This window comes from Thermobia domestica, chromosome 15, assembly GCF_964235325.1.
Source record: "Thermobia domestica chromosome 15, izTheDome1.hap1.1, whole genome shotgun sequence".
NCBI lineage: Eukaryota > Metazoa > Arthropoda > Insecta > Zygentoma > Lepismatidae > Thermobia > Thermobia domestica.
In genome coordinates, this window is record NC_137468.1 from 81,045,469 (window position 1) to 81,072,162 (window position 26,694).

General features: G+C 34.4%; 1 protein-coding gene across 1 annotated transcript in view; it reads left to right on the forward strand.

Annotated features, from left to right (window-relative positions):
- Positions 1-13,558: 13,558 nt before the first annotated feature.
- Positions 13,559-26,694, forward strand: part of LOC145671108 (putative ATP-dependent RNA helicase DDX23) — a 112,014-nt gene continuing 98,878 nt past the window's right edge. The window contains exon 1 of the mRNA XM_081739890.1: positions 13,559-13,664. Coding sequence (XP_081596016.1) covers positions 13,631-13,664 — 34 coding nt within the window. The 5' untranslated portion in view covers positions 13,559-13,630. The remainder of the gene's footprint in view (positions 13,665-26,694) is intronic.

Below are 26,694 nucleotides of genomic sequence, written 5' to 3' on the forward strand. Positions count from 1 at the left end.
ATAAATGAATAATTATTTAAATATTATTCAAAGAATTTATTAATTCCTTGAACAAATTAAGAAATTTTTTGAATGATTATTCAAACAAACTAATAATTGTTTGAATAAACTATGAATTCTTTGAAAAATTATTTAAACTAATAACTGTTCGAATTAACAAATAATTGACTAAATAATTATTCATGGAAATTAATAACTCCTGGAATTAACTAAAATTGTTTAGATAATTATTCAATTAATCATATAATTCTATAATTAATCGTGTAATGAACAATTCTTTGGCTATTTATCTAAACAAACTGATTATCATTCATATTAACAAATTATTGTTCTTGTAATTATCGAAATAATGTTATATTTTTCGAATGAACGAAGAATTGTATGAATCATTGTTCAAACAGACTCAAATCTGTTCGAATACATGAATGGTTATGCGGATAATTATTTATGAAAGAAAATAACTGATCAAAGAAACTTATTAATGTTCAAGTAATTACTCGAGTAATGGGTGGAAATCTGCTCTAACAATTACTCAAATAAAGAATATGCATATCATTTCAATGTCAGTATAAGAAGGAATGGAGACGGAGCTCTAACATAATGTAAGATGTTTTATATATACGTAGAAGGGAAGAACATTTTTTCTTAAAGTGTGAAATGAATCATTTATTCTTACCCACCTACACAGGAAACAACAACTAAAAAAAATATTTAAAAAGAAAACAGCCAAGTGACCTGAATAAAAGCTAATAGGGTGGGGTAATAGTAAAGAAAAATCAAAATAAAAACATAAAGAAAATGAAAAAAAGGCAACTACTGGTAAAACCAAAAGAAACCAACTTTATCATGGCAGCCGCTGTGGGGATAGGATGACAATGCATATTCTGCTTATTTTTCGTTAAAATAAAGATTTTTCTCTACGTTCAGCCTTCTACTGGTTTCCATGATGGATAAAACCTTTTGGGAGATAGGAAAAAAGAGAGAAAAGTATAACATATAGTGGTTTTTATATATATATAAAAAGAAAAAAGCCTAAAAATTGGCCGAGAACCTCCCACGGTAAAGGATGTCCACAGGTGTTGCCCTTGTTGGTAACAATTTGTCAAACCATCTTTCCTTCTCCTCTTTCAGAACCTCTTATGTTTCTTTTATACTATATAGCTCCTTGTATTAGGCCTACCTGCCGACAGCTTATAAGATTCAAAAGAAGAAAACAAGTCAAGACAAGAAGAGGGGGAGGACCATCAAGTAGCCAAAGAAGCCTTTAAAAAAAACGAAATTTTGCTTCATAATAATAGCGATGATCATGATGAAAACGAAATGGGGGAGGTAAAAGGGGGAAGGGATAAGGTTGAGTAGAAAAATTTCCCATTGTGTCGTCCTGTCTTCTTGAATTTCCTTTTTGTATAGTTGAGTCGGTCACGTGTGTATGTAATGATCCCCAGTTGGTTAGTATCATGATGTAGAAGCATAGTTTCCGACCAACCAAACACAAGAGGTGGATCTACAAATATATATATATATATATATATATATATATATATATATATATATATATATATATATATATCAAAATGATCAGTTTTATATATAAATATATAAATGGTGGTATTAGTTGTTGTTCAGTAGACCATAACATTTTTAAAAATATTTTTCTAACTTTACTCACTTCTCTTTAATCTTTTCTCATTTTCTTTTGCGCTTCGTTCACTTCCACTCACTTCCCTTTTCGATATTTCTTCGTCTTCAATTTTTATTATTAGTTTTTCCTTCTAAAGATTACAGTATGTGTCGAGAAGCTTTGAGGTTAGCCCATTAAAAATTGCAAGCAATTTAATAGCTCTTCTGTAAGGTACCATCTCAGTAAATTTTGTAAACACATTGTTTGGAATCAAGAACTAGGTTTTGATGATGTTTCAGATTTCTTTATGGAATCTAAGTCTCTTCCTCACGTACATACGTATGTTTATATGCTTGAAGCATATGGAACCTTCAGTGCACAAGGGAATGAAATCCACGTTTTGGTCATATTTCACATGTTTCTGAAGCTCCTTTCACAGCGTAAAAGATTCATGTCCAGATATTGAGATATTGTAAATAGTTTTCATAGTGTAAAAAAGTGTTAACTTTGGATGTATTAAAATGTATTGTACAAACTGTATATCTTTTTTTTTATTATTATTATTATTCAACTTTGATAATGTGACTTAATCCCCTTATGCACTAAAAGCGCTATACGGACTTTACCTTCAATAGGTAGCTATTCTTGGGGGAAGAGTTCATATCCCACAATGGCATATCGTTCGAAAGAAATAATGATGTGAATGTGTCAGCGTAATTAGTAAGTATCAATATTTTTTTTTTAAATTACAAGTATACTTTAAAAGAGTACCAACATAATTACTCTCAAAAGAGTTACACTTTAAAAATATCCTTCCAAGGATCTATTAATGAAACGCCCATGTTGTTACAGTAACGTATCACTTTCTATCTTTACATGATGTCTGCATAGACACGCATTGTGGAACATAAGAAAGAAATGTCGAAATCTCTAAAGAAATCTCACAGTTTTATCGTCATGGAGAACGCATCTCAATATCATTAGAGTTGGCACTAGAGTACTACAGAATGAATAAATTAGTAATAGTTTTGTCAATCTAATTAAATGCCAGATAATGCTTTCTATATAGTGAACATGCTAGATTTAATATGTGCTCGATTTTTTGAAAATGAAATTCCTTCCACTGTGTGCATTTAAGGTTAAACTTACGAAATCCGGTACAGCATTATTTTAAATGTATGTAAAAGTTAAGCATAAAGTTTATTGAAAAATATATTTATTGTTGGTTTACTTATTTTTATTTTATTTTATTTTAATATTGTTTTACAAATGGTTGTACTAGATTTTTTTAAGGAAATACACAATGTTTTACACACACATACACACACGCACAAGAAAATAATCTTTTTACAAATTGTAAATACAGCGTTTTGAAATGACCTTGTGACACATCAAAATTTTCTGTAATGTCTACCACATAAAGTGATAAAATACTAAAACAAGAGGTAAAATTTGGCGAGGAAATGGCATAAACACGGACATTTTCATCGGTCTGATGCATGCTGGGTGACGGTTGCGCTCCAACACAGAGTTTGATGGTAAGATAGGTTTTGAACAGCATGTAACATGCCTTTCCTAAAGCGTGAAGCGACATCAAGACGGACTTCAGGAGAAGTGCGGTTAGGGTAGTTGATGTATTACGCTCTTGTCGAGAATTACACCTTCCCCTTTCCTTTATCATCTACTAACAAAAAACGAAAACAAAAATGCTTTATTCCCCCCACTTTCCTTCTGATGCGACACTTCTCATTTTATTTGTTGTCCGCCATTTTGTACCAATTGTTAAAAGCTGGGAGTAATATTGTGTAACTGAGGAAGCGAAGATAAGTGACAGTCGGAAACAAAGGGCTAACGGATTTTCTTTTACTGCGGTTATTTTGTTTTCCAGGTGATAGCTTTCGAACACAGCACTGCTCTCAGATCCGTGTCTGTTTGCTTCTTCGGTTTCTTCTTCTTTTTTTTTTCGTCCGTAACGAATTAATAAGCTTAGCGAACAACGGGTGCTGGCTACATTGATGTTTTGTGTCACGTGGAACTGATAACGTTTACTGCCGAATGATAGGGCTGATCATTCAGTATAATTTACTTAATGTCATTTTGCCAAATCTTTTTAGAAAACCACCCTTTCTAGTTACTTTAAAAGCCATTAAATGATAATTAATGATGATGTAACAATTGAGATTTATGTGTGTAAGGATTTTAATATGAGATGGACTTTGCACATTTGATACACCTGTAGTCGTGATTGATAAATAATAAACGAATAATGTGGGTACGATAAAGAATTTTTGATAGATGTTCACAGACTGAAGCTTACTGAAACGTTAACGTATTCAAGAGTGTAGGTGATGTAATGGTGAAGCGGAATATCCTTACCAGTGGCGTCATTTCGGCCTTCAGGAGGGGAGGGGGGTTTGAAACCCTGAATTTGGTTATAATAACAATCAATGATATAACCATATAGGTCTATCCCAGGGGTAAAAGTGGATCTGAAAAGGTAGGGAGGACATGATGTCACGCCCTCTTTGCGCATTGTAATTTTTTTTTATGAAGTGCAGCGACACCATAGATATTTTCAGGAAGTGGTGTAACGGCGTCTTCTCGTGTTCCCCCTCACTTTTACCCCTGGTCTATCCTATATTAATGAAAGATATGATAATCTACTTAGGCCCTATGAAATGAAAAAATGAATCTTTCAGTTTTACGTTATGCCGGCTAGGCTAAAGGAGACAGTGATGATGGGAAATGCAGTGGTGGAATGAATAAAATGGGAGGAAACGGGAGATCTCCGAGAAAACTCACAAACACGATGTTGGTCGAAAATTTACTTATGTCGGAGAGTTTTTCCTCCCCATCCCCTGCAAACGAAACCTGAAGTGACGCTAATGAAAATGAAATGAAATCTTTGTGTTTTACGTTCCACGTTTATGCCGGCTAGGTTAAAGGAGACGGTGATGATGAGAGATGAGTGAAATGGTGGAATGAAGAAAGTGGGAGGAAATGGGAGAACCCCGAGGAAACCCACGCACACGGTGTTTGTCCACCACAAAGTTCACTTGGCTTGAGCGGGGATCGAACCAGGGACCCCACTGAAGTGACGCTAGTGAAATATATATAGGTATAATAGAATGAAAAACAAAAAGAATAACAAAATGTTTTTTTATTATTATTTTACTGGTGAAATTATGACAAGATTATAGTTGAATTCGAAAACCAGTCATCTCTATATTTTGACCAAATTGAGATTATGGCATTTTCCAGCTCAATTGATGTGAACACACATTTCGGATGAAAACAAATCATCTTTCCCCACTGGTTATTGAAAATATTGAACAGTGAAATCTTCCTTTAGTTTAAAAATGATGTATTCTGGAGATGAATGTAGTTTCTTTTTTCCTCTCTATCTCCTGTAAAATGGAGATGACTGGTTTTCAAACTCAACGATTCAATTGAAGATTATATTTAGACCAAGATTCATCTGCCATATCTAATCATTATTCATTTTTATCAATATTTATACTAAAATTACTATATTGCAAAACAATTATTTATAACAAAACCCAGTGATTTAAGTGGCTGGAACCTAGGTCTGTTTCTGAAGATATATAGGTATCAATTGAGGTTAAGAAAATAAAAGAAAATTTATATCAATTTTGCTTTGTTTTGTTTAATCAGGGGATCACTTCCATAGCTTCCATGGACGCCATTATGATAAAATCAAGTATGGAAGATTGTATAACGTAAAATGAGTCACGAATGTAACTAAACAATTAAGAAAGGTCTATCCCAATTTAGGTATCCATAGATTTGTCCACCAGCTTCGCCCTTCCCCGACTTATTTCGATAGTTTATTGGTAAATTTTCGTGGCCACCTAGGACAGGTTAGTTCGTGTTTTTTGGACTATCGTTTTTACGAGTGTATCTGTCCGTGCGACTATATCATGTAACGATTAACTCCTAAAGTGAATCTGCACCATGAATCGAACTCATTCCATAAGAAATAATTTCTTAACTATTTCAGAACTGTTGGGCTCGTTGGCTCAGTGGTAGAGTGTTCACCTCCGGTGCTTGGAGTCCTTGGTTCGATCCCAGCTCGCGCTATGTGGATTGTGGTGGACAAACACCATGCTTGTGGGTTTTCTCGGGGTTCACACGTTTCCTCCCACTTTCTTCATTCCATTATTTCATTCATTTCTCATAATCACCGTTTCCTTTAGCCTAACCAGCATAACAGTGGGACGTAACTCAGAGATTTCATTTTATTTCAGAACTGGTCTATTTTCTGATGAAAGAAAGTCATAATTCATGAATTCAAGTATGGATACCTAAACTGGAATAGTATCTTAAAGAAATACAATGAATTATAATAAGAAAAATTAAATGAAATTTTTCAGTTTAATGTCCCATGATATGTGTCCGTTAGGCTAAGGGAGAGGGATGATTAAGGCAAGTGAATGATGATGGAAGAATTGATGGAATGAGAATGTGAAAGGAAACGGAAGAAAACCCAGGGACATGATATTGTCCACCACAAACTTACCTGCACAGGACTCGAACAGAGACCCCACGCACTAGAGGTAAGCTAGTGGGGGCACCACTGAGCCAATGTGATTTCCATGGGAAGTATATTGAATATTATATGGTGTATTGTAATTTTCAGAAAAAAAATACAAGGCTTTACTCAAATGTTGCTGTATAGAAGTCATATTTACGATACTATATTAGTCTCAAATAATTCAAAAGAACAATATAGACTTTTTCCCCCTAATAGCAGATGGTATTTCTTGTCCATAACGGTGACAAATAACTACATTCCGAACAGTAACATACTTACTCCTAACAATTACGCATATAGGCCTACCACTTGTAAAGATTTATATAATTCAGTGATCGCCAAACCGTCGATCACGAGCTACTAGTAGCTCGTGGGGACATTTTCGGTAGATTGCGTTAACGCTCCGGTTGGCTAGCCTTGATTCCTCCATTTGATAAGCAATAAACAAATGTAATTTTTTTTTAATGGTAGCTCTTTTTGTTGGTAGCTCAGAAGCTTCAGAAGTTTGGCGAATTTAAAACAATTTAATTTAAATAATAAATTAAAGTTTAAATTTAATTTACGCAAATTGTGCTTTAAATCGGCACACTGACTGAAGTTTTCAGAAAATAAAATAGACGTGAGCAGGTGAATTCCCATTTTAGCTGTTTTACAGTCTCCTAACAAGAAAATAGCACATTGGGGTATGTTTGTAAAACATGCATTTTTTTTATTTTTATTTTTTTTTATTTATTTTTTTTTTACAATTGTATAAAAAGTATCCTTTTGAATAGAGATGACCCAAAAATCACATTTTCCTTTTGCTTTTTAAGCAGTTCTAGCATTTCACTAGACCAACAAATTTTCGTCCAAGTGACGTAGATTTTCCCTCCCTCTTCCTTCATGTGATTGAAACAAGTGTTAAGTAGCTCTGACATTAAACTTTGTAAAGTATTTCTTTCGTTCATTAATACACTTCATCATCCTAGCTTTTTTTTTTTTTTTAATCTAATTCCTTTGCTAATTTGAATGTTGGATGTAGTGTGGCAGAGAGCTATCAGAACATGTGTATATCATTTTATATATAAAAGAGAAAGAATACGTCAGAAATTCATTACTCATTTCTCTACAGGGAGTCCTTCTTTTAAGATAAAGATGGTTGCTTGCTTGTCTCTCCCTACTAAAGCTTAAGAACATACATGCATATAAACACACAAGTCAGCTTAAAAAATAAAATAAAATAAAAAGTAAAATCGTCTCATTAACGAGTCGAGCTGAGGGTCTTTCTTGGACAGATGCCACTCCTTGGCAATTTTGGGAGGAAGACCTCTCCTCTACCACCAAGCCATATGAAAAGCCTGACAGATTGAGCACGGGACTAAGTAACAGTCTTAAAGGAAAACTCTTGATGTTTTGTGAATGTGAAATTTTCCGCTGCACCTGACTTATCTAACGGCACGGGCAAGAGAGGGAGAGAGAGAGGAAGAAGAAAAAGAAAGAAATGACAAGAATTAAAAAGCAAAAGAAAGAATCAAGTAGCTGAAAAAGAAGAAGACAGAGTCTGATGTATGTGTGTATTTGTATCTCTCTCTTTCCATGAGCGGGTTTCCGCACTCACTTGTCACTGATCTGTCACGGTTTCAAAACTGTCTGAAAGATGGCGCCAAGAAAGACACGCATTTTTTCCTTCTCCCGGACCACACTATAAAAATGTTTAGACGAAAAAAAAAGAATGTATAACACAAGTTATTCTGTAAACAGAGACATACAACATACACATAAGCACTCTAACAAAAACACTTAAATAAACAAATAAATAAATAGGGATTTAAATATTTGTATTCCATTCTGAGGAGTGGCAGGACGAGATATTTTAGCATTTAAACTAAACTAAACTTGTGGAACAGCCCTTACGGGAAAAGGACCTACTGTAGTCAGGGTTGAAAAAAAAACGTTTTCTTTAAAAAAATCATAAAAAACGTTTTTTATGTTTAAAACATGTTTTTTTTTGTTTAAAACGTTTTTAACGTTTAAAACAAAGTACTTTGTTTTAAACAAGAAAAAACATGTTGAAAACGTTTATTTTGTTTAAAACAATAATCTACATAAGCATATATATTACATTTTTACACTCTTAGGTACTGCTTGCCATCTATATTCAACCGCTAGATCAAATTTCGGGAACTTCCCTAATCTCGATCCGCCCAAATGTTCAATTCCGGAGAAAAAATCGGGATTTTCCCGATCTCCGTTCACAGAATATGTAGTTTAGTGTTTGTGTTACGTTCTACTGGTCGTCTGCATTCTTCATCTTTAAACTCCCATTGACGCAACTGCTGTGTCAGGGCTTTAAACCTCAATGGCTCAGTCTTAAACCTCAAATTAAGGCTGGAAGATGGTTTTGGTACTAATTTATTCCTCAAAGATGCAACTTTCCTGGTGTGCATTTTATGTATGTGGGAGGAGGGTAAATATCGTGTTTTTTTTGTTTTGTTTTCAACAGTTTTGGGGGGGCCGTTCCCCCTCTTGGGGGATAGATTCATAAAAATTGTTACATGAAGCAATGAAGTAGGTTACTACATGGTAATATCGTGTATTTGTACCAGGGTTGGCTGGTTTAAACCAAAAAACGAAAAATGTTCCTAAAAGTGTAAGTGTTTGTAAAATCTTGATGAACACACGTTTGTGGGTTATCACGTTTCACTCCCGTATATTATTCGTATTATATTCAGACCTAAATTCCCCATTCATTACTCAAAAAGATTATACTGCATAAGCAACTTTATATATATATATATATATATATATATATATATATATATATATATATATATATATATATATATATATATATATATATATATATATATTTAAAGTTTATAAATGTTTGTTTTGTGATTTTTTGTAGTTGTTATTATTGTTTTTATTTAATTGCAATCAAAGAAAAATTCTAAATATTGTTTCGTTTCAATGTTTACTATTGATAAAATACATCGAAATGCCGTACTTTTTGTGTGGGGGGAGGGGGGTCAGACCCCACGAGAGACATTTAGTGAAATGAGAAGTCTCTTTGGTATTTATTTATGTATAAATGAGTCTGAGCCAAAGTGGACTCAAATAATTCGTATCTTTATTCACTTTTCTTAATAATATGCAAATTAAGTCGTCGTATTTCTTTAATTTGGACCAATAAAAGTTGCTGTTAACTAACTCGAACTAAATTAGTTCTTCTGTACTCCGTAGTACTTTGAAATTACCCATATGTAATTCTGTATAATGGTTTCACTTGTGCAACTGTTTATCTTTTTGTCCTTCTGAAATGACTCTTGACAGTTATATTAAGAAGCATGTAAAGATCAGTACAACGTATTTTTATCAGGATTCCTTCGTGAGTGAGTCGGCAGACGTATCGCATTTGTGGCCAATTAGTCCTGGTTCCGAGTTCAAATGGAGGACAATTTCTCTCGGATGTAACTCGAGAAACGATTTTTATTCCGCTTTAAGCTTATGTGATCCCTTCCAGCATAACCCGGTAGTTGCATAATAACATCAAGGCGAAACAAACTTATTTCTGTCCATATATGATATGAATATATAGAGCAAATTATTTAAACCAAAAGAACCTGGTTTAAACAAAAAAAAAAGAAAAACAAAAAAAACGGTTTTTTGTTTTTTCAATAAAAACCATGGTTTTTGCCAACCCTGATTTTTACTTCTTGCTTATTATGGGGAGCAGGGAGGGGACAAAGTTAGCCAATTTTTGGAGTTTCAGTCTTTTGACGTAAATTACATTTATTTTTACAACAAACATCAATAGCTCAGTCCTTAATTAAGCTAGAAAGGTGATTTGGTACCAAAGTATTTTTGAGAGATAAAGCTTTCCGTCACTTGCATTTTATGTATATACGGGGTACGTATGTACGGCCGAGAGAGGGAGGATGAAGTTTTTTTTTTTCATCAATTTAAATATTTCCTACATAAAACGAATTCATTACGCAATGGCAGCAATGGCTACCATTTCTTATATTATTGTCACAAGTATGTGGCCTACACATTAGCATCATTTTGTCAGCGCAGGTAACTGCAAGGGTTGCCAGGGCCCCGCAAAGTCAATATTTTCATATTTTTAATGATTTTTTATGTCTGTTCTTTTTCTACGAATACGGCGGGAATTTCACGCATATTATCTCGTTGGAATTTGTGGTCTATAAGCTTTTCAATGGTGTATATCTCATGAAATGTTCAAATACTTCACTTGAACTTCTGTTGGTTTAGTTATAAACACACTGATGTGCAGAATTTCGTTCAGTAATTGCTGTTATAATAAGAATATAACTCTGCTTGTAATTTACTCCATGCACAAACACTGCGGACGATGGGTTGTTTGTTAGAAAATTAAATTAGCTTCTTCAATCTGATATTTTAGTTGTTTTAAACATGTCCAACCAGCATCGAAAAAAAACACGTTTAGAACAATTTGTTTAAAACGTTTAAAACAAACTGAATAAAACAACAGCCCTCGTTTTAAACATGTTTTAAACACTTGTTTTAAACATTTTGTTTTAAACATATCAACCCTGACTGTAGTACCCATGCCTGTGAGGAGATGTGTGGTCAGCACATCGACTCCAATCTCCGTTTAAATACTGACTTTCTAGATCGGACCGTTTAAATACTGGCTTTTCAAGTAACTCCCCATTTGTCCTCACGACGTTAGGTGAACGCCAGTATTTGGGAGTAAAAAGATTTCTTTTTTTAAAAAAAAAAGTCTTATGCAGAGTCATTTCTAACTTTGTATTAAGAATTTCGACAGATTTTTCGAGACAAGACCTCAAATCACGTATCGGTGGCAATACTTTGATCTTCGTTTGGCTAGATTTATTCAACAATTTCTAGCTTTAATAGGCTTAGCTGACAGAAATTAACACTGGTTTTAATAACGAGACTTAAGAACTTGTTAGTTCTACCTATGAGGTTAGCTCTACCTAATTTTAATAACGGGGCTTAAGAACGTGTTAGCTCTACAAGGTAGAGATAACGGGTAGTATTCAGAGAGAATTCGTTAATCGAAGTTTAGTCACAGACTAGTTAGTAGGCATATACTAACTCTTTACCAAGGAAGGTGCACGTAATGGTATTCAGAGTCTACTTTGAGTACAACTAAAAAGATGATTTGGATATGATTAACTTATATAACTCCAATGCATCGGATGAGGAAAATAAATGTGGCAACTACGGAAAAGTAGATCAGCGCATGCGTAGTCTGTAAAAATGAAAACACATGAAATACGAAAAGTTGTGTCGCACGCTAAACCGCGGTTAAAAGATTAGCTTCTGCTCTAGATTAATTAGTCACATATGATTAACTTCGACAAATACTACGTCCTAATCAAAGACTCTGAATACAATTTTAATAACCATCCGTTAGTCAATGCCGTAGTATGACGTTAATCAGACTTCAAAACAACTCTGCATAAGGCCCAACGTGTTCTTAACTAACACTTGGTGTTAACTTCTGTATTTAGAAACACGTTAGTGAAGTGAGTGATTTGTATTTAAAAAGGCCAGCCACGACTTTTCTGAAGGGTTGTTCAAACATATTAGGAAAATAAGGTAAGAGAAAGTTATAACCTTAACCTCTTCGCGGATATGGCATCAAATGATGCCACATATTTGGCGGGAAAATAATGTACTTGATTGCACTGAAGTAGTATTCATTTCTGCACGGTGAATTGTTGACGCGCCACTGGATGGCTGGAGCAATCACAACGTGTAGAAAATTTTGACGGGTTTTAGAGAGCTGTTTGTTTAATCACGCTGTGTCACTGTGCTTTTGATTTCTTTTCCACGAAGAAGAGTGCAAGTTGAAAAATTATATTCTGAAGCACTGGTATCTTCTTTTTCAAATTACTGTGTATTATGTCGTTATGTCGATCCTTTCGAAAATTATGAGCCTATTAAATGATAGTATCAAATGATGCCACTGTGCAGTGTGCAGATATGCTTGTGATTAGTCGCATTTACGTGATAACCAGGGCTCGGATTTTGTTGACAAGTCAACTTTTTTCTGTTACGCATAAGACAAGGTAAATTCTAATAAAAACGTTATCCATCAACCCTAGGTTCTAAAAATATATTTTTTTAGGGTCAACTTTTGGTCACTTTTTGCCGTTTTGAAATTTCAGGTCATTTTTTAATATTTTAAGGTAACTTTTACACTGTAAAAAATTTTTCTCGAGGTTTCCGGAAAAATGCGGGCAGCTCCGGAGGCAGAGACGTTTCCGAGGAATTTCGGAAAATGTATTTTTCCGACTCGCTAAGAAACTTGTAGGTTTCCGAAAACGATCGGAAAAGTTTTCTGTCTTGGGTCGGAAAAGTTTCCGAACATCTTCCCGAGAGTTTTCGGAAACATACGTGTTTCTTAGTGAGTTGGAAAATTGCTGTTTCTGAAATTCCTCGGAAACGTCTCTGCCTCCGGAGCTGCCCGCATTTTTCAGGAAAGGTTTCATACTAAAACCTTTCCGATTTCCTTCGGGAACATCCTAAAAAATATTTTCCTTACGGAGTGATGCATGATTTTAAATTTTATATGGCATGGAGACCTTCTGAATAAAATGATTCATCAAAGATGCTAATACAATGTATATCATCTTTTTTTCTTCCTTCTTCTCTTTTCTTATTTTGATTGTCTTCGATTCTGCAAATCAAACTAATATGTCTCCCTTAGAACAACATTGAAATTTTACGCTAATTAAAAAAAAAATAGAAGTTGTCGGCCATACGTGCTTCTTGCATCTTTGATGGATAACAAAATTCAGGACTTCGTGCTGCATAAAATGTGAAATCAGGCATCACTCCGTAAGAAAACATGGTGAGCCAAAACGGGTCAAATATCGTAGAAAAGTGAAAAATAGAGGATAGAACTTAAATAATTTATTTGTTCTAAAATCACTGTTCTTTTTAATCTGGTCTTATATTTTTGAAAAAACATGAAGTTTCATTGTAAAACTTTAAGAACAAAACCATAGCATACATTTACCATTATATTCATTCAAAAAGGCCTATATCTTTTTAAAATATCCATATGACGTAGAAGAGTGCAATAGACTAGTCACCAAATGATGATTGTACGTCACATTTTTAAAGGTGAATATATTAGATTTAAGAATTCTGTATGTACACTACAGTCTTTCTCAATTTTTTTTTCGTGCAGATATATTGAAGGAATCTATATGTAAATACATTGTTTATATACACTTCCGTTTCTGTAAATCGACACACATTGTAATCTCACATACAGTTAATCTCTTCAACTGTAATTCTGACTTTAGTTTGATTCTTAAATTTTGCTTTAAACGTAAATTTCACGAATATATGGATGTCATAACTGTCGAACACTTCTATGATTGCGCGTCATGAGTTAGCACACTTAATTCAGATACTTTACTTCATTTCACTTTGTATAGCAATGGTTAATGGCTACCTTATGGGGAAATTTGTGCTTAACAGGTTAGACTATTTTTTCTTGTTTTTCTACGTAGATACGCACCACACAAGTAAGAACATATGGTACTTAGTTTATTTACACACAGGCCTATTAAAATAATATTACAAATTTGTTAATTAAAGTTTACAAACATGTGGGTACGTACAGCATTTTTTTTTTTTTTTTTTTTTTTTTTTACTGTGAGGAAGCGTTCTGTGTAGTCGAAAATGATTGGATTTACATCTATTGTAAGTATTCAGTCATATTTTGAGAACTAATTTGAATTGGAATTTTTCTGATAGTTTCTAAATACCTTATTTTTCATGTGCGAACCATTAAGAAAAAAAAAAGTTTTCCTTGCTTAACATGTTCCCATACTTTTAGAGAGAACGAATGCAATTATTTTTACAAATTTAGTAAAACATAAATTTGAAGAGTGAAAATTGCGTGACTATACCAGAAATCTAACCCGTGACCTTTGGACTGACTTTCCAAATACGGCATCAGTCGATCCACCTTCCAGATTTTTTAAAAATCAACTGATCATTCCTCATTTTGCTGAGCACACGAATTTATTCGTATTTTTTTTTAACCCTTACCAAAGTAGACAGGAACACGAACACAAATATATCTAGGACATTTAAAATTCCAAAGGCTCTCCCACCGGGAATCGAACCGGGGATCACGTACACAAAAGGTGCACACGCTACCGTTAGACAAGTGGGAATGAATACCAGCACACAACGTTCACTCTTGATGTCGATATTCGGCTATCAAGACCACATGAGGAGTAGTATAACTTTCATGTCGTGGTAGGACTACCTTCGTCTGATAATAGTGACGTGTTTCTAACACAGCATGTAGGTTTTTCACTTCCGTTCTGTCATGTTTCATTTCAATGAGGCAGCCGCTTTTAGGGAACCTCTCTGATATCTAAAATACCTCCTTAGTATTCAAATGTATCTTTAGAATATTTTCATTACTGTTAATACTTAAATTCTACGGAATACCTCAAGAACGATTATTTAACATACAAAACCACATTTGCTGAAAAAGAAATAGGCCTAGGGCCTATATATGGAAGAAATTTGTGCTTGGATCCGTACATAAATCTGTACCGCATCGCCAATTGCTACCATTATGCAAACACGACAGTGATTTACTAACATAAACTTTGCATAATTAAAAGAGTCATATTTACGAACACCAATGCTACGGTATTTTCTGGAATAAAACATTACCAATTGGTAATGCCAATGTAAACTTCAACCGTTGTTATTGTTTTGGGCAGAACTGGCACGGCGATGCAAATGTAAATCTATGTTAAACCTTGTGTTTTCAAAAGTTATTCAACCAGAGTAGCGAAGAGGGGATTTCTTGCTGACGTAGATGTTAAATAAAGTAAAATGGTAAGACGTGGCAATACGATGAGCTAATCTATCCTAACCTTACCTACTTTATCCTTCATTTCTCTGGGTTGTGGTTCGATTGCCGGCCACGCAAATTTGTTTTAGACATCATCGTGTCCGTATTTTTCCCCAGGGTACTCCTTTCCTCCCACATTCTAATTCCACCAATTCACCATCATCATTCACTTCCTTCATCGTCTCCCTTAGTCTAAAGGGGAATAATCTTCGGACGTTACACCGAACTATTTCATTTAATTTTTCTACCCTACTTGTGAAAATAATGGTTAAACGTTGAGCTAACGTAACCTAACATACTCTACCCTAACCTACATTTGAAAATAACGGCAAAGCATTGAGTTAACGTAATTTAACTTAATCTACACTACTCTACCCTAATATTCTCTACTCTTCCTATCATACCCTATACTTATGGTATGCCTATACTTAGCGCATAAACCGAACGTTGAATTTAAGAAAAGACAGTATTTCTGTGAAGCTTAGCGTAGTTTGTAGCCAAACATTATTTAAGAAAAAGGGACTATCTACCTTTACTTGAACATGTCGCTGCTTGGGGTCCCGGGTTCGATCCCAGCCCCCGCCAAGTGAACTTTGTGGTGGACAAATACCGTGTGCGTGGGTTTTCTAGGGGTTCTCCCGTTTCCTCCCACTTCCTTCATTCCACCATTTCATTCATTACTCATCATCACCGTCTCCTTTAGCCTAACCGGAATAACCGTGGGACGTAAAACTCAAAGATTTTTTGAACATGTCGCTTAACAGGTGGATAAAGAATTCTGATCTGTTAGAGCAAAGCTTTTTTTCCTTGAATATTTGGGCCCTAGATATCCATATTTGGTTTGGTTTCGAGTTTAGCATCCCCTTCAGCAGAGAGACTTAATGTAAGATCCGAACTACATGAGCTTCCACGCCATCCCGCTTATCCCCGCCCCCCAAAAAATGCGCTATTTTTTAAATTTCTTTTCTTTTTTCTTTTTTTTTTTTTCCTTAAAGATATGTCTGTCTAGAAGCATTAAAACACATTTCCCTTCTCGAAGAGTCAACTTGCCCGCAATCTTCCAATATCTAGTACGAAATGCTACCACATTCTATGCGTATCAGTTTTTTTTTATTTTTTCAGTTGTTACTGCACTGTTTTAGCCAATCAAATGTATGATATTGCATGACATGTCGTAAACCTCATAGTTTTATACAACGCCCGATTATTGGTGGATAAGTTAATTCTTTCTCACAAACTGTTGGTACAACGATGTAAGATTCTTTCCCAAAGATATAAATAATCAACGGTTTATCTTATCCGATCATAATTGTCGGTTGGTGCAACAGAGCGTAACTGTGCAAAGTGTGGAAACGAAGTTAAAATTCAAAACAGAGGCAAATACAATGTGAAACATATTTCGAAAAAAAAAAAATAATAAAAAATAAAATAAAAAAAGATTCTGAATATAACTAATTACTGTCAGTGCACAACATACTGAAATGAAATTTGAGTGATACTGAAAGTATAGCATGTGTAGGTGTGCTCTTCCATTATCCTCGTTTATGCGTATACCCCTGTCGCTGACGCGCCTGCTTCCTACGGACACACCATCTCGCTGTGGCTCTAGACCCAATGCTGCGCTCCTGCTTTGACTCGGTTAGATAGCATTCGTGCTTTTTAGTGGCCACCTACAAGTTGGTTCGTAGTTTATACACTAGCTCCTCGTTTGGTGCATGTTCTGCAAAATTGCAATTAATGTGTGAAATTTTGGTAGAACTGTCTGCTCGAGTAATGCCCCAAATATCCTAAACTAACCTGACCAAAACTAACCCAAAGTAACCTAACCTACCTAAACCATAAAAAAGTACAGAAAATATAGCAAGAAAATCTACGGACGCAGTTAATCCGGTGTTTTTTTTCGGGTTGGACCCACCTGAAAAACCCACTTTAAAGCCCACCTGGGTTTTGGAGCTATTTATTAGTATATTATTGGTACAACAAAGGCGATCACATTGAAAGTGATTTTTGTAAGATTTTAGACTTTCCTTGGGCGAATTAGAGGCTTTGACGTTAAGGTATACAACAACATTCAACATAAGACCTTTATAAAGTTCTGAATGCACTAAATGAATTTAAAAAAAAAAAAAACTTACCTTAGCTTGAGATAGTTATAGAACAAATTAATGTATGGATTACGCTTATAGCCTATTTGAAGTAAAATAAGCAATTTTGTACTTTAGAAAATATTTTCCGTGAATAGTGTGCTCGTCAACTTGGCGACACCGAGAGACATTATCACTTATACGTTTGACGGGTTTAAGATCATAGCTGCCGGTACTGATAGTACATATATAAGTAAAACTATTAGTATTATTTCTTACCTTTAATGTAAAACACAAGTTTCTTCAACTACAATTTGGTTTTCTAACCAAAAAAAAAAGTTGCTTTTAGTGTTTCTACATTTACAAACACAGGGAAGATGACTGACTTTTTCTCCAGCAACACATTAGATAAATTAACAAGAATTTTAATATTTTTCACAGGCTAGGGGCACAGAATTGTGCTTTGGTCCAGGTAAATCTCGTAAATCTCGTCCTGACAATTACACATGACACAAGGAGAAAAATCAGCTTTTCATCAGATTAAACTGACGAACGTAATTTTGGCAAATACAGCCATGTAAATAAATATTGCTAAACGCGCGAAGAATATTGAAGGTAGATTGTACCACTGATTTATATAATTTGCATATTGCTTTCCTGTAAAGCATTTTTATAGCATATCTTAAGTTTTTAAGGATTTTCAGTCTGTACAGTTAATTGCAAGGTACGAACAGAGAAAAGCAGCTGCTGCCTAGTGAACTTTCGCCTATTATATTCTTGAAAAAATATAAATGAAATGAAATCTTTTAGTTTTAGTCTCACGGTTATGGCTGCTATGTTCAAGGTGACGGTGATGAGAAATGAATAAAATGGCGGAATGAAGAAAGTGGGAGGAAACGTGAGAATCCCGAGAAAACCCACGCATAAGGTGATTGCCCACCCCAAAGCTCACTTGGCGCGAGCTGGAATCGAACTAGGAACCCCATGCACTAGAGGTGAACGCTCTACCACTGGGCCACCGCGGCCTCTTATACTTTTGTTCATAACTAGATTGTTTAATTCATAACTATTCATAACTAGATAATAACTTTTGTTCATTGCATTCTGTTGGAAAGTTGAGGGGAGGGGGGATCTGAGGTGTCCCGTATTCTCATGAAGAAAATATGGCAGGTTTATTTACGCTGGAAGGTGTTAATTTCATATAAGACATTCTGAAACATTTATTTATTTCATACAACATGAATTGTATCTGTTTTAAATTAATAGACCCCTTTTGGTATTTATATTTGGCGAACGTCAGTCAGGCTTCTGGATGACTTCATCTACATTTGTTCGTTTGTCTGCCGAGCTCCTTAATGGCTATGCGGTTAGTGTACGCGTCTTCGGCGTGGGACCCGGATTTGCTTCTCGGAGGGTGCTCATGTGGTTCGGATTCCACGTTAATCAGTAGGTCCCGTCTCATATAGCCTCGCTGCTGAAAGGGACGTTAAACACGAAATCAGCTCAATTCGTTTGTCTTCCTCTACCACACACAGTACATGGTACAACTTTCGGCCTTTTAAGTTAACATTTTTAAAGTACAAGCACGACACACTGTAAATTTCCTGTATAGATTTTGGCGGTATACCAACGTAAAATATCAAAATGGCGGCCATTTTTCAAACCAGCGAGTATCCACGCTACGAATCGCAATTTTCAGTGTTTTAAGTTGAAATTTTGACGGTGGAAGCACGAGACATGCTTTTGCTGTATAGATTTTTTCGGCAATCGAATGTAAAATTTCAAAATGGCGGCCATTTTTTTCAAAACAGCAGTGAGTAGAAAATTGTTGCAAGTTGTGACAATGACGATCTTGAAATATAAATCACATTTTAACACTTTTACCCCAAAGACATTGAAATATTACGAAAAAACCCATATGGGCCCAGGTGGGTTGGGCTTTTTAAAAAAAGCCCGGGTTTTTTCAAACCCTAGTTTATGCACTAGCTTCTCATTTAGTGCATGTTCTGCAAAAATGCAATAAATGTGTGAAAATTTGGTAGAACCGTTTGCTCGAGTAATGCCCCAAATATTCTAACCTAACCTAACCAAAAGTAACCCAAAGTAACCTAACCTACCTAACCATAAAAAAAAAAGTACAGAAAATATAGCAAGAAAGTCTACGGAACGCACCCCCTCGCTTCGCACGGGCCCGCTTGCTGCGCTTCTGCCCTGACTCAGTTAGATAGCATTCGTGCTTTTTAGTGGCCACCTACAAGTTTGTTTGTGGTTTATGCACTAGCTCCTCATTTAGTTCATGTTCCGCCAAAATGCAATAAATGTGCGAAAATTTGGTAGAACCTCCTGCTTGACTAATACCCCAAATATCGTAAACTAACCCAAACTAACCTAACCTACCTAAACCATAAAAAAATACATGAAAGTATCGCAAGAAAGTACAAAATTTAAGCAAAACAATCTGGCCCCCCAATTCCAAAAATATACCATAGTTTGAATACCACATGTGTAAACTGTATTGACACTGAGACTTGCTGAAGTCGTTGTAAAAGTAGTAATGAAGTCTCTCATTTAGTGCATGCTCTGTTAAAAGAAATACTAACCTCTACCCTAACCTGGAAATGTAAGAAATATGTGAACATTTGGTAGAATTGTCTGCACGAGTAATGCCGAAATTACTTATATTCACACTCTCACGAAGTGTTTTACATCGTATATTTACCTATAAATATTCTTTTCGGTAGGACTGTCTGCTCAAGTGAACCCTATTATAGGTTTGGGATAATTTTTGGAATTGGGCCAAAATCATTTAAAATCACCATGTAAAAATTATTGCGGATGTTTTATGTATTTTTCCACCATCTCGTTTATGCGTATGCCCACGTCACTGACGCGCCTGCTCCCTACGGACGCTCCCCCTCGCTCTGCTCGGGTCCCCTTGCTGCGCTCTTGCGCTCACTCGGTTAGATAGCATTCGTGCTTTTTAGTGGCCACCTAAGTTGATTCGTGGTTTATGCACTAGTTCCTCATTTAGTGCATGTTCTGCAAAAATGCAATAAATGTGTGAAAATTTGATACAACAGTCTGCTCGAGTAATGACCGAAATACCCTAAACTAACCTAACCTACCTAAACCATAAACAAATACTGAAACTATAGCAAGAAAATACAAAATTTAAGCAAAATATTCTGCCCCCCCAATTCCAAAAATATGCCTAGTTTGTATGCCATATGTGTACACTGTATTGACACTGAGACTTTCTGAAGTCATTCTGAAAGTATTAATGAAGCTTCTTATTTAATGCATGCTGTGTTAAAAGAAATACTGACCTGTACCCTAACCTGGAAATGTAATATGTGAAAATTTGGTAGAATCGTCTGCACACGTAATTCCGAAATTACTTATAGGCTATTTACATTCTTCGTTTACGAAAAGTGTTTTACATCGTATTTTACTTATAAATGTTCTTTTCGGTAGGACTGACTGCTCGAGTATGTCAAATAATGAAAATAATAAAAAAATTAATACACTTTACTACTTACTCTCTTTATTTTTTTCCGTCGGACGTTAAATAATATTTAAAGTAAATATGTTTATTCATTTATTTCCCATGATGCATCAATAAAAAGTTTCCGATTAGCCAGGTAAAGCTAGTTTACCGTAAAATAAAGGAAAAGTAACATGAAATTATGGGAAATATATGAGAAAATTCCTTTAAAATAAAGAAAACTTGTTTCCGATGATGAAAGGATTCTATATATTTCTGAACACACCGAATCCTTCCTGATTTCTTACGGAAAGTGTCTTATTTTCGTTAAAATGGAGTAACGTTCTGTTGATTTGTCCGGAAACCTAGACTTTTCTATGCAAAATCCTTCCCCGAAGATGAGAAACCTTCCCGATATTTTTTACAGTGTAGGTCATTTATGGTCTTTTTATTTTTTTTCTTCTACATAAGGAAATCTTTAAATGAACACGGTTTACAGTTTGGAAAAGACGAAGTTAAATAATCTCTTTTCTTGCTTCCTGACTATTGGGTGTGGAAAAACTGCATTCTTAACAAGCTAATGAAAACTAAACTGTAACTGGTTAAAGAAAGGTGGGGATTGGTAGGTGTCCAAACAGATAGTTCTGGGTTGTTTACCACAAAGGATGTGATCACATGAATAACTAAAAATGAATTAGAAGGCGTACAAAGATTTTAAACAGCGTTTTTATCTATTATTCTGATGTAGTCTACACTTGCGAACTTTTATTGTTTAAGAGTGCTTCCTAGTTTCAACTCGGGAGTGAATTGACGCTTTCAATACTACAATGGACTGATCAACGGACATAAATGATCAATGGACTGCAACTAACTGAAACAAAACTTTTTGAATATGAGTGACAAACGTTAATTAAAATCCGATGGATATTTAAAAAATGTCAATGTTTTACGAAATAAACATTTAAGAAAACGCAAGTTTTAAGGTCATTTTTTGTGAATTTTAGGGGGATTTTACAGGAATTTTAAGTGTCATTTTATAGGTCACTTTCTAGAAAATTTTAGGTCAACAAAATCCGAGACCTGGTGATAACTATTTTGAACCTGATAATAATACCTAACAATAATTTCTTGGCCACATGATCTAACAATATATATTTAAAACGATCGCAGAGGTGCATAAAACGTGTTTTCAGTGTCGTAGCCTGAACTTGTAACGCGGGGTCGCCTATGAATCACAATAAAGCGTTAGTTTCATATGTGCTGACGACATTTTTCCACAGTAATCACATAGAAACATAAAAATAAGGGAAGTACGGACGGAAGAGGTGTTCTGGGGCCTCGGACTCCTGAAACCTAAACTTTATTTGGAAAGTGACTCTAATTTTACATATACAGTAATCTACTTTCATATTGAAATTGCCTTATGATAAAGATTCTTGTTGCAGTACTTGGTTCACTATAGTTCATCACACCTCGAAATTCATAGCACAGATTTCAAGAAATAAAATATTTATTTTTGAAAGGTTAAATGCTATATAAGTTTTAGAAGGAAATTGCTTAGTGGCGGATCTAGCCCCTTCTTTTCCCCTTTTAGCACCCTTCTTTTCTGGACTAAAAATCAAATCAGGTTATTATTCATATATTTTTTGAAATCTTATAGCAGTATATAGGTGATGTGTCACATTCTCGAATCGTTTGCAATAGCGCCCACTAAGTTTCGGACTCCTAGATCCGCCAATGAAATTGCTACACATGTATTAGTAGATGGAATTATTGTATGTTTACCTACTTGTACTTTAATATTTATTATTATTATTATTATTATTATTATTATTATTATTATTATTATTATTATTATTATTATTACAATAAACGTGTTGTTTTGCTCAGCGAGTAGTTTACAGCAGAGTTAACTTTACTTGTTTTATTATATAAGGTAAGAGGAGTTTCTCTAAGTCAATTAATTGTAGATTACCCCTGCAAAAATAATAATAATAATAATAATAATAATAATAATAATAATAATAACGTGAAATAGTTTCGCCAACTATTCAGTTTTACTTTACTGTGTGGGTCACTGACTCAATCCCAGCTCGCACCAAATGAATTTGTTGGGGAACTTACATAATACTTATTGTAGCACATTACAGAGGTGGATAGAAGAGGAAAATTCAGAATACTGCTGTGACAAGTCTTAAGAAATAGTTCAAGTGAAGAAGAATATCTTAGGTTCCAGCTTAACACCATAGCTAGAATTACAGATATCATCTGTAAACAGACAAAGGTTTTAGAAGCTGAAAATGTTGATACAAGTCAAGTATGGCTTATTCTGTAATCAGTTCAAGAAATTTTAGAAACTTCAGGCGTGCGGTGTAAAAAGCTTGCAAATTTTATACCAAGTGCTGCCGAATTTTGGACAAAAAATTCAGTGCCTGGTTTCCACACGCACAAATCCAAATATCTTTGCAGAAAGGTTACTGACGGAGTTGAAACGTTTCTCTCAGGTAAATACATCTTTGTAAGAATTATGCATGTATCATGTGATGCTTCAAGATGAATACTAACGTTTATCCCTTTTCCTTTTGAAGGAAACAGTTGAATAAGATGCCAAACTTAACTACCTTGGGTATGAAAGATTAATTATCCATCCATCTAATGCTTCTGTTGAAATAAATTTTTCTACTCTCAGGTGGGTTTTAATTCCATGCAGGTCTTCGTTTAAAGATGAAATCTTGAAGCACACTTTCAGCTTGCTTTTAATTGGAGAGCTAATAGTAACACTGAAACCGTCAACGATGATGACAGTGAAGATGAATGAAAATAAGAAAAGTAATTGTTTGAGCATAAAGCATTGTTTTAAACATCACCCTTATGCAGTGTAATTTCCTTCAGTTCTGAAATATATCGTCTTAAATTCTAATAGAAAACGAGTATGTCATTGATAGTTTCGTGCTTACATTTTTCAATGTCTATCCATATATTTAGAAAAAATTGGGTAAAATAAAAAGTGTTTGTCATAGAAGTGAGTGAAATAAAATGCATAATATAGTTTAGGAAATAACATAGTAAAGCACAATTTAAGAAAGTGAAAAACATAATTTACAGCTGCATAAAGGATAAAACTGTCCTAATGATGAATGATTATAATTAAAGTAGGGAATGGAGAAACGACAGAACACAATTCCCATACTCTGAGTAAGACTCGATCCTGCGACAGGACAGACATGATTACAATCACCAGTAAATATCTTAGATCTGTCGACCGTACTAATCTGCTACCTTAATTCTGATTACACAATATCAAGATTATTTAACTTTACGACGGAAGGACCAGAAGGGTAAAGAAATTACGTCATTGATATCCGGAGTCTAGTAATACCTTTTGGTCATTGCGAAGTTGCTTGAACTCATCGAGATAATGTTCTTGTTCTTGTTCTAGAACCACGTTTGTGGTTTTATTAAATTAAATACCGCAGCCAATACCCATGTCGACTATTGCACTATAAATTGTTTTAAAAAAGTATAAAATTGTATTAAACAAAATTGATATGCAAATAATTATCATGGTCATAACGCGAAGTTGCAAACTAAAATGGCGAAGGCATATAGCCTGAAATCGCCCGTGTCAAACTCTTACTGTTATACAGCTAAATTATTGTAAATGTGAATATTAGTAACTCAGGAATGTCCACACTTTTTAAAATTTGTATCACACATAAAAAGAACTTAAAAACACACTTGTATGAAATAAAAAGTTGTATTAAACTGGACTTTGAGACTGTTCTTCCTACTCCGACGCCATTTTGCCTCGAACTGAAGGAGATAATTACGTAAGTTAATAGGAAATGAAGGCAGCATAATTATATATTGACGCCATTCCAACACATAACCAATCAACGTTTTAAGAAAATCAACGATCATCATCCCAAAATTACTGTTGGAAATGATAAAATATGGTTTAAAAATTAAATTTGAATAATAATAATAATAATAATAATAATAATAATAATAATAATAATAATAATAATAATAATAATATAATATAATAATAATAATAATAATAATAATAATAATAATAATAATAATAATAATAATAATCTAGTTTATCAATAAAACACATAAAGTCGAGAATTTTACTGTCTTTACGGAATCCAAAACAATTTCTCTGGAATCGGAACTGCTCCACAAAATACTTGAGGGTAGCCATCCTTTGTCAGGTGTTCAAACTTGAATATGCAACCCTGGTATGGAAAACAGACAAAAACTAAGTAATTAATAAAAAACTTTAAAAATAAATGAACCGACTTCAAAAAGACAATAAATAAATAAAATAAAATAAAAAGTAAAAACACTTAAAAGCGGACGATAATAACAAAGCGCTTGAAAGCAGAAAGTAATTTCTATTAAAAAAATATCTATGATATTTTTTTGGAAGTCGTTCCATGTCGAAATTATTATACAAATATATAACATTATTGTGATGGTAGTTTTATGATTCGTTAATATGTTTTGGGTTGGTTCGACTTCATTTTTTTTTTTTTAATTCCAAGTTTGAGAGATTTTTTCTTGTGAACCCATTGGCGGATATAGGACTTAAAAATAGTTGCATTGAATCCAACATTCTCAAGTTAGTATATGAAGCGCGCTCTCAAATTTATCCAACCGTGCGTTCCTGTTTATTAGTGGATGATCGTTGATTCTTTGCTAAAACAAACAAACAAACAAAAAAAAAGTAAGTTTTTCTCTTTTCCATAACTGCATTTTTGATTAATCTTGTGATGCTATACGTTATACAAACGAGCGAAAGTTATTTTTCTGATAAATTTAACATATCTACATTTACTGACGTAAGATTAAATTTCTTGGGAGCAAACGGAGGGGCAAGGACATTTTTTGGGGGAACAAGTACTTTTTGTATGCCATAAATAGTATTTTATACTTTTTTTTAAATCTATGTTACAATATACGTATGTCTGGGAAGGGCGGATGATATCACAGATGAACTCACCGCCTCTTTGCACCTTTCTACAGTCATCACGTCTACATTGTCTACCCCTTCGCTAATTTCAATCCCAACCAAGAATTGTAAGTTCATAACTTTCAAAAAAAAAAAAGAAAGAAAGAAAGAAAAAAAAGAAAAAGAAAAAGAAAAAAAAGAAAAAGAAAAAAACGTAATCCGTTTTGCTTCGTGAAATCAGACTTTTTATTTATTTCTTTTTGTATGCAAGTTACCGTAAAATCAAATATCTAGGATCAGTATTAACAGACCAAAATCATGTAGACGTCGATTGGTCGATTGGTGTTTGTCCAGCAGGGAATTTGTGTTTCGTATTATTCAATTCAAAATCTTTTGTCTTTGGGGGATTCAAGTGTTATGGTTCGCCGGGTACTAGAGTTTGTTTATGCTTCTGGGGTTGCTCACGTTCTCTGAGCTGTTTTAGTGTTTTTCCACTGTTTTATTGCTGCTGCATTTTTAACTTCTGTTAGCTTTTATTGTGTTTCTATATATCGTTATTGTTATATATTTTAATTTATTTATTGTTTTATTTTCTATTTCTCTATTCTCTTTATCTTTTATTTTCTCTTATTTAGCAGCAGTTTTGTTTTTCCTATTCTTTAGCCTTTTTCTTCCCATCTTTTAATTCAGAGCAACCGTGTTCATCGTGACGGGGACATATAGCCTAGCTGCTGACGTCCCCATTCCCCCCCCTAATCACTCACTCAAAATCTTTTGTCGTCGCGAATAATCATGTCCAGGGCGCAAAATTTCGAAGTCAGATCCAAAATCCAAAAATGGTGGTCGCATGTATCTCTCACGTACAAATTATGATTACTCCCTTCCCACAACGGCCTTTGATTTGACAGAGATTCCATGTCCGTTGTGGAGACTGCACATTCCGTGTTTTCTCTCATTCAGTGACAATTAGTTTCGTGCGAAACAAACTGCGCAGAGTTTAGGCGGAAACCATCCCTGTTGAACACTGGTCGCCAGCTCTAAATTTTTAGTCGCCAATGGCGATCTGGCGACCGGAAATTTCGCCCCCTATTGTGTTGTACGGT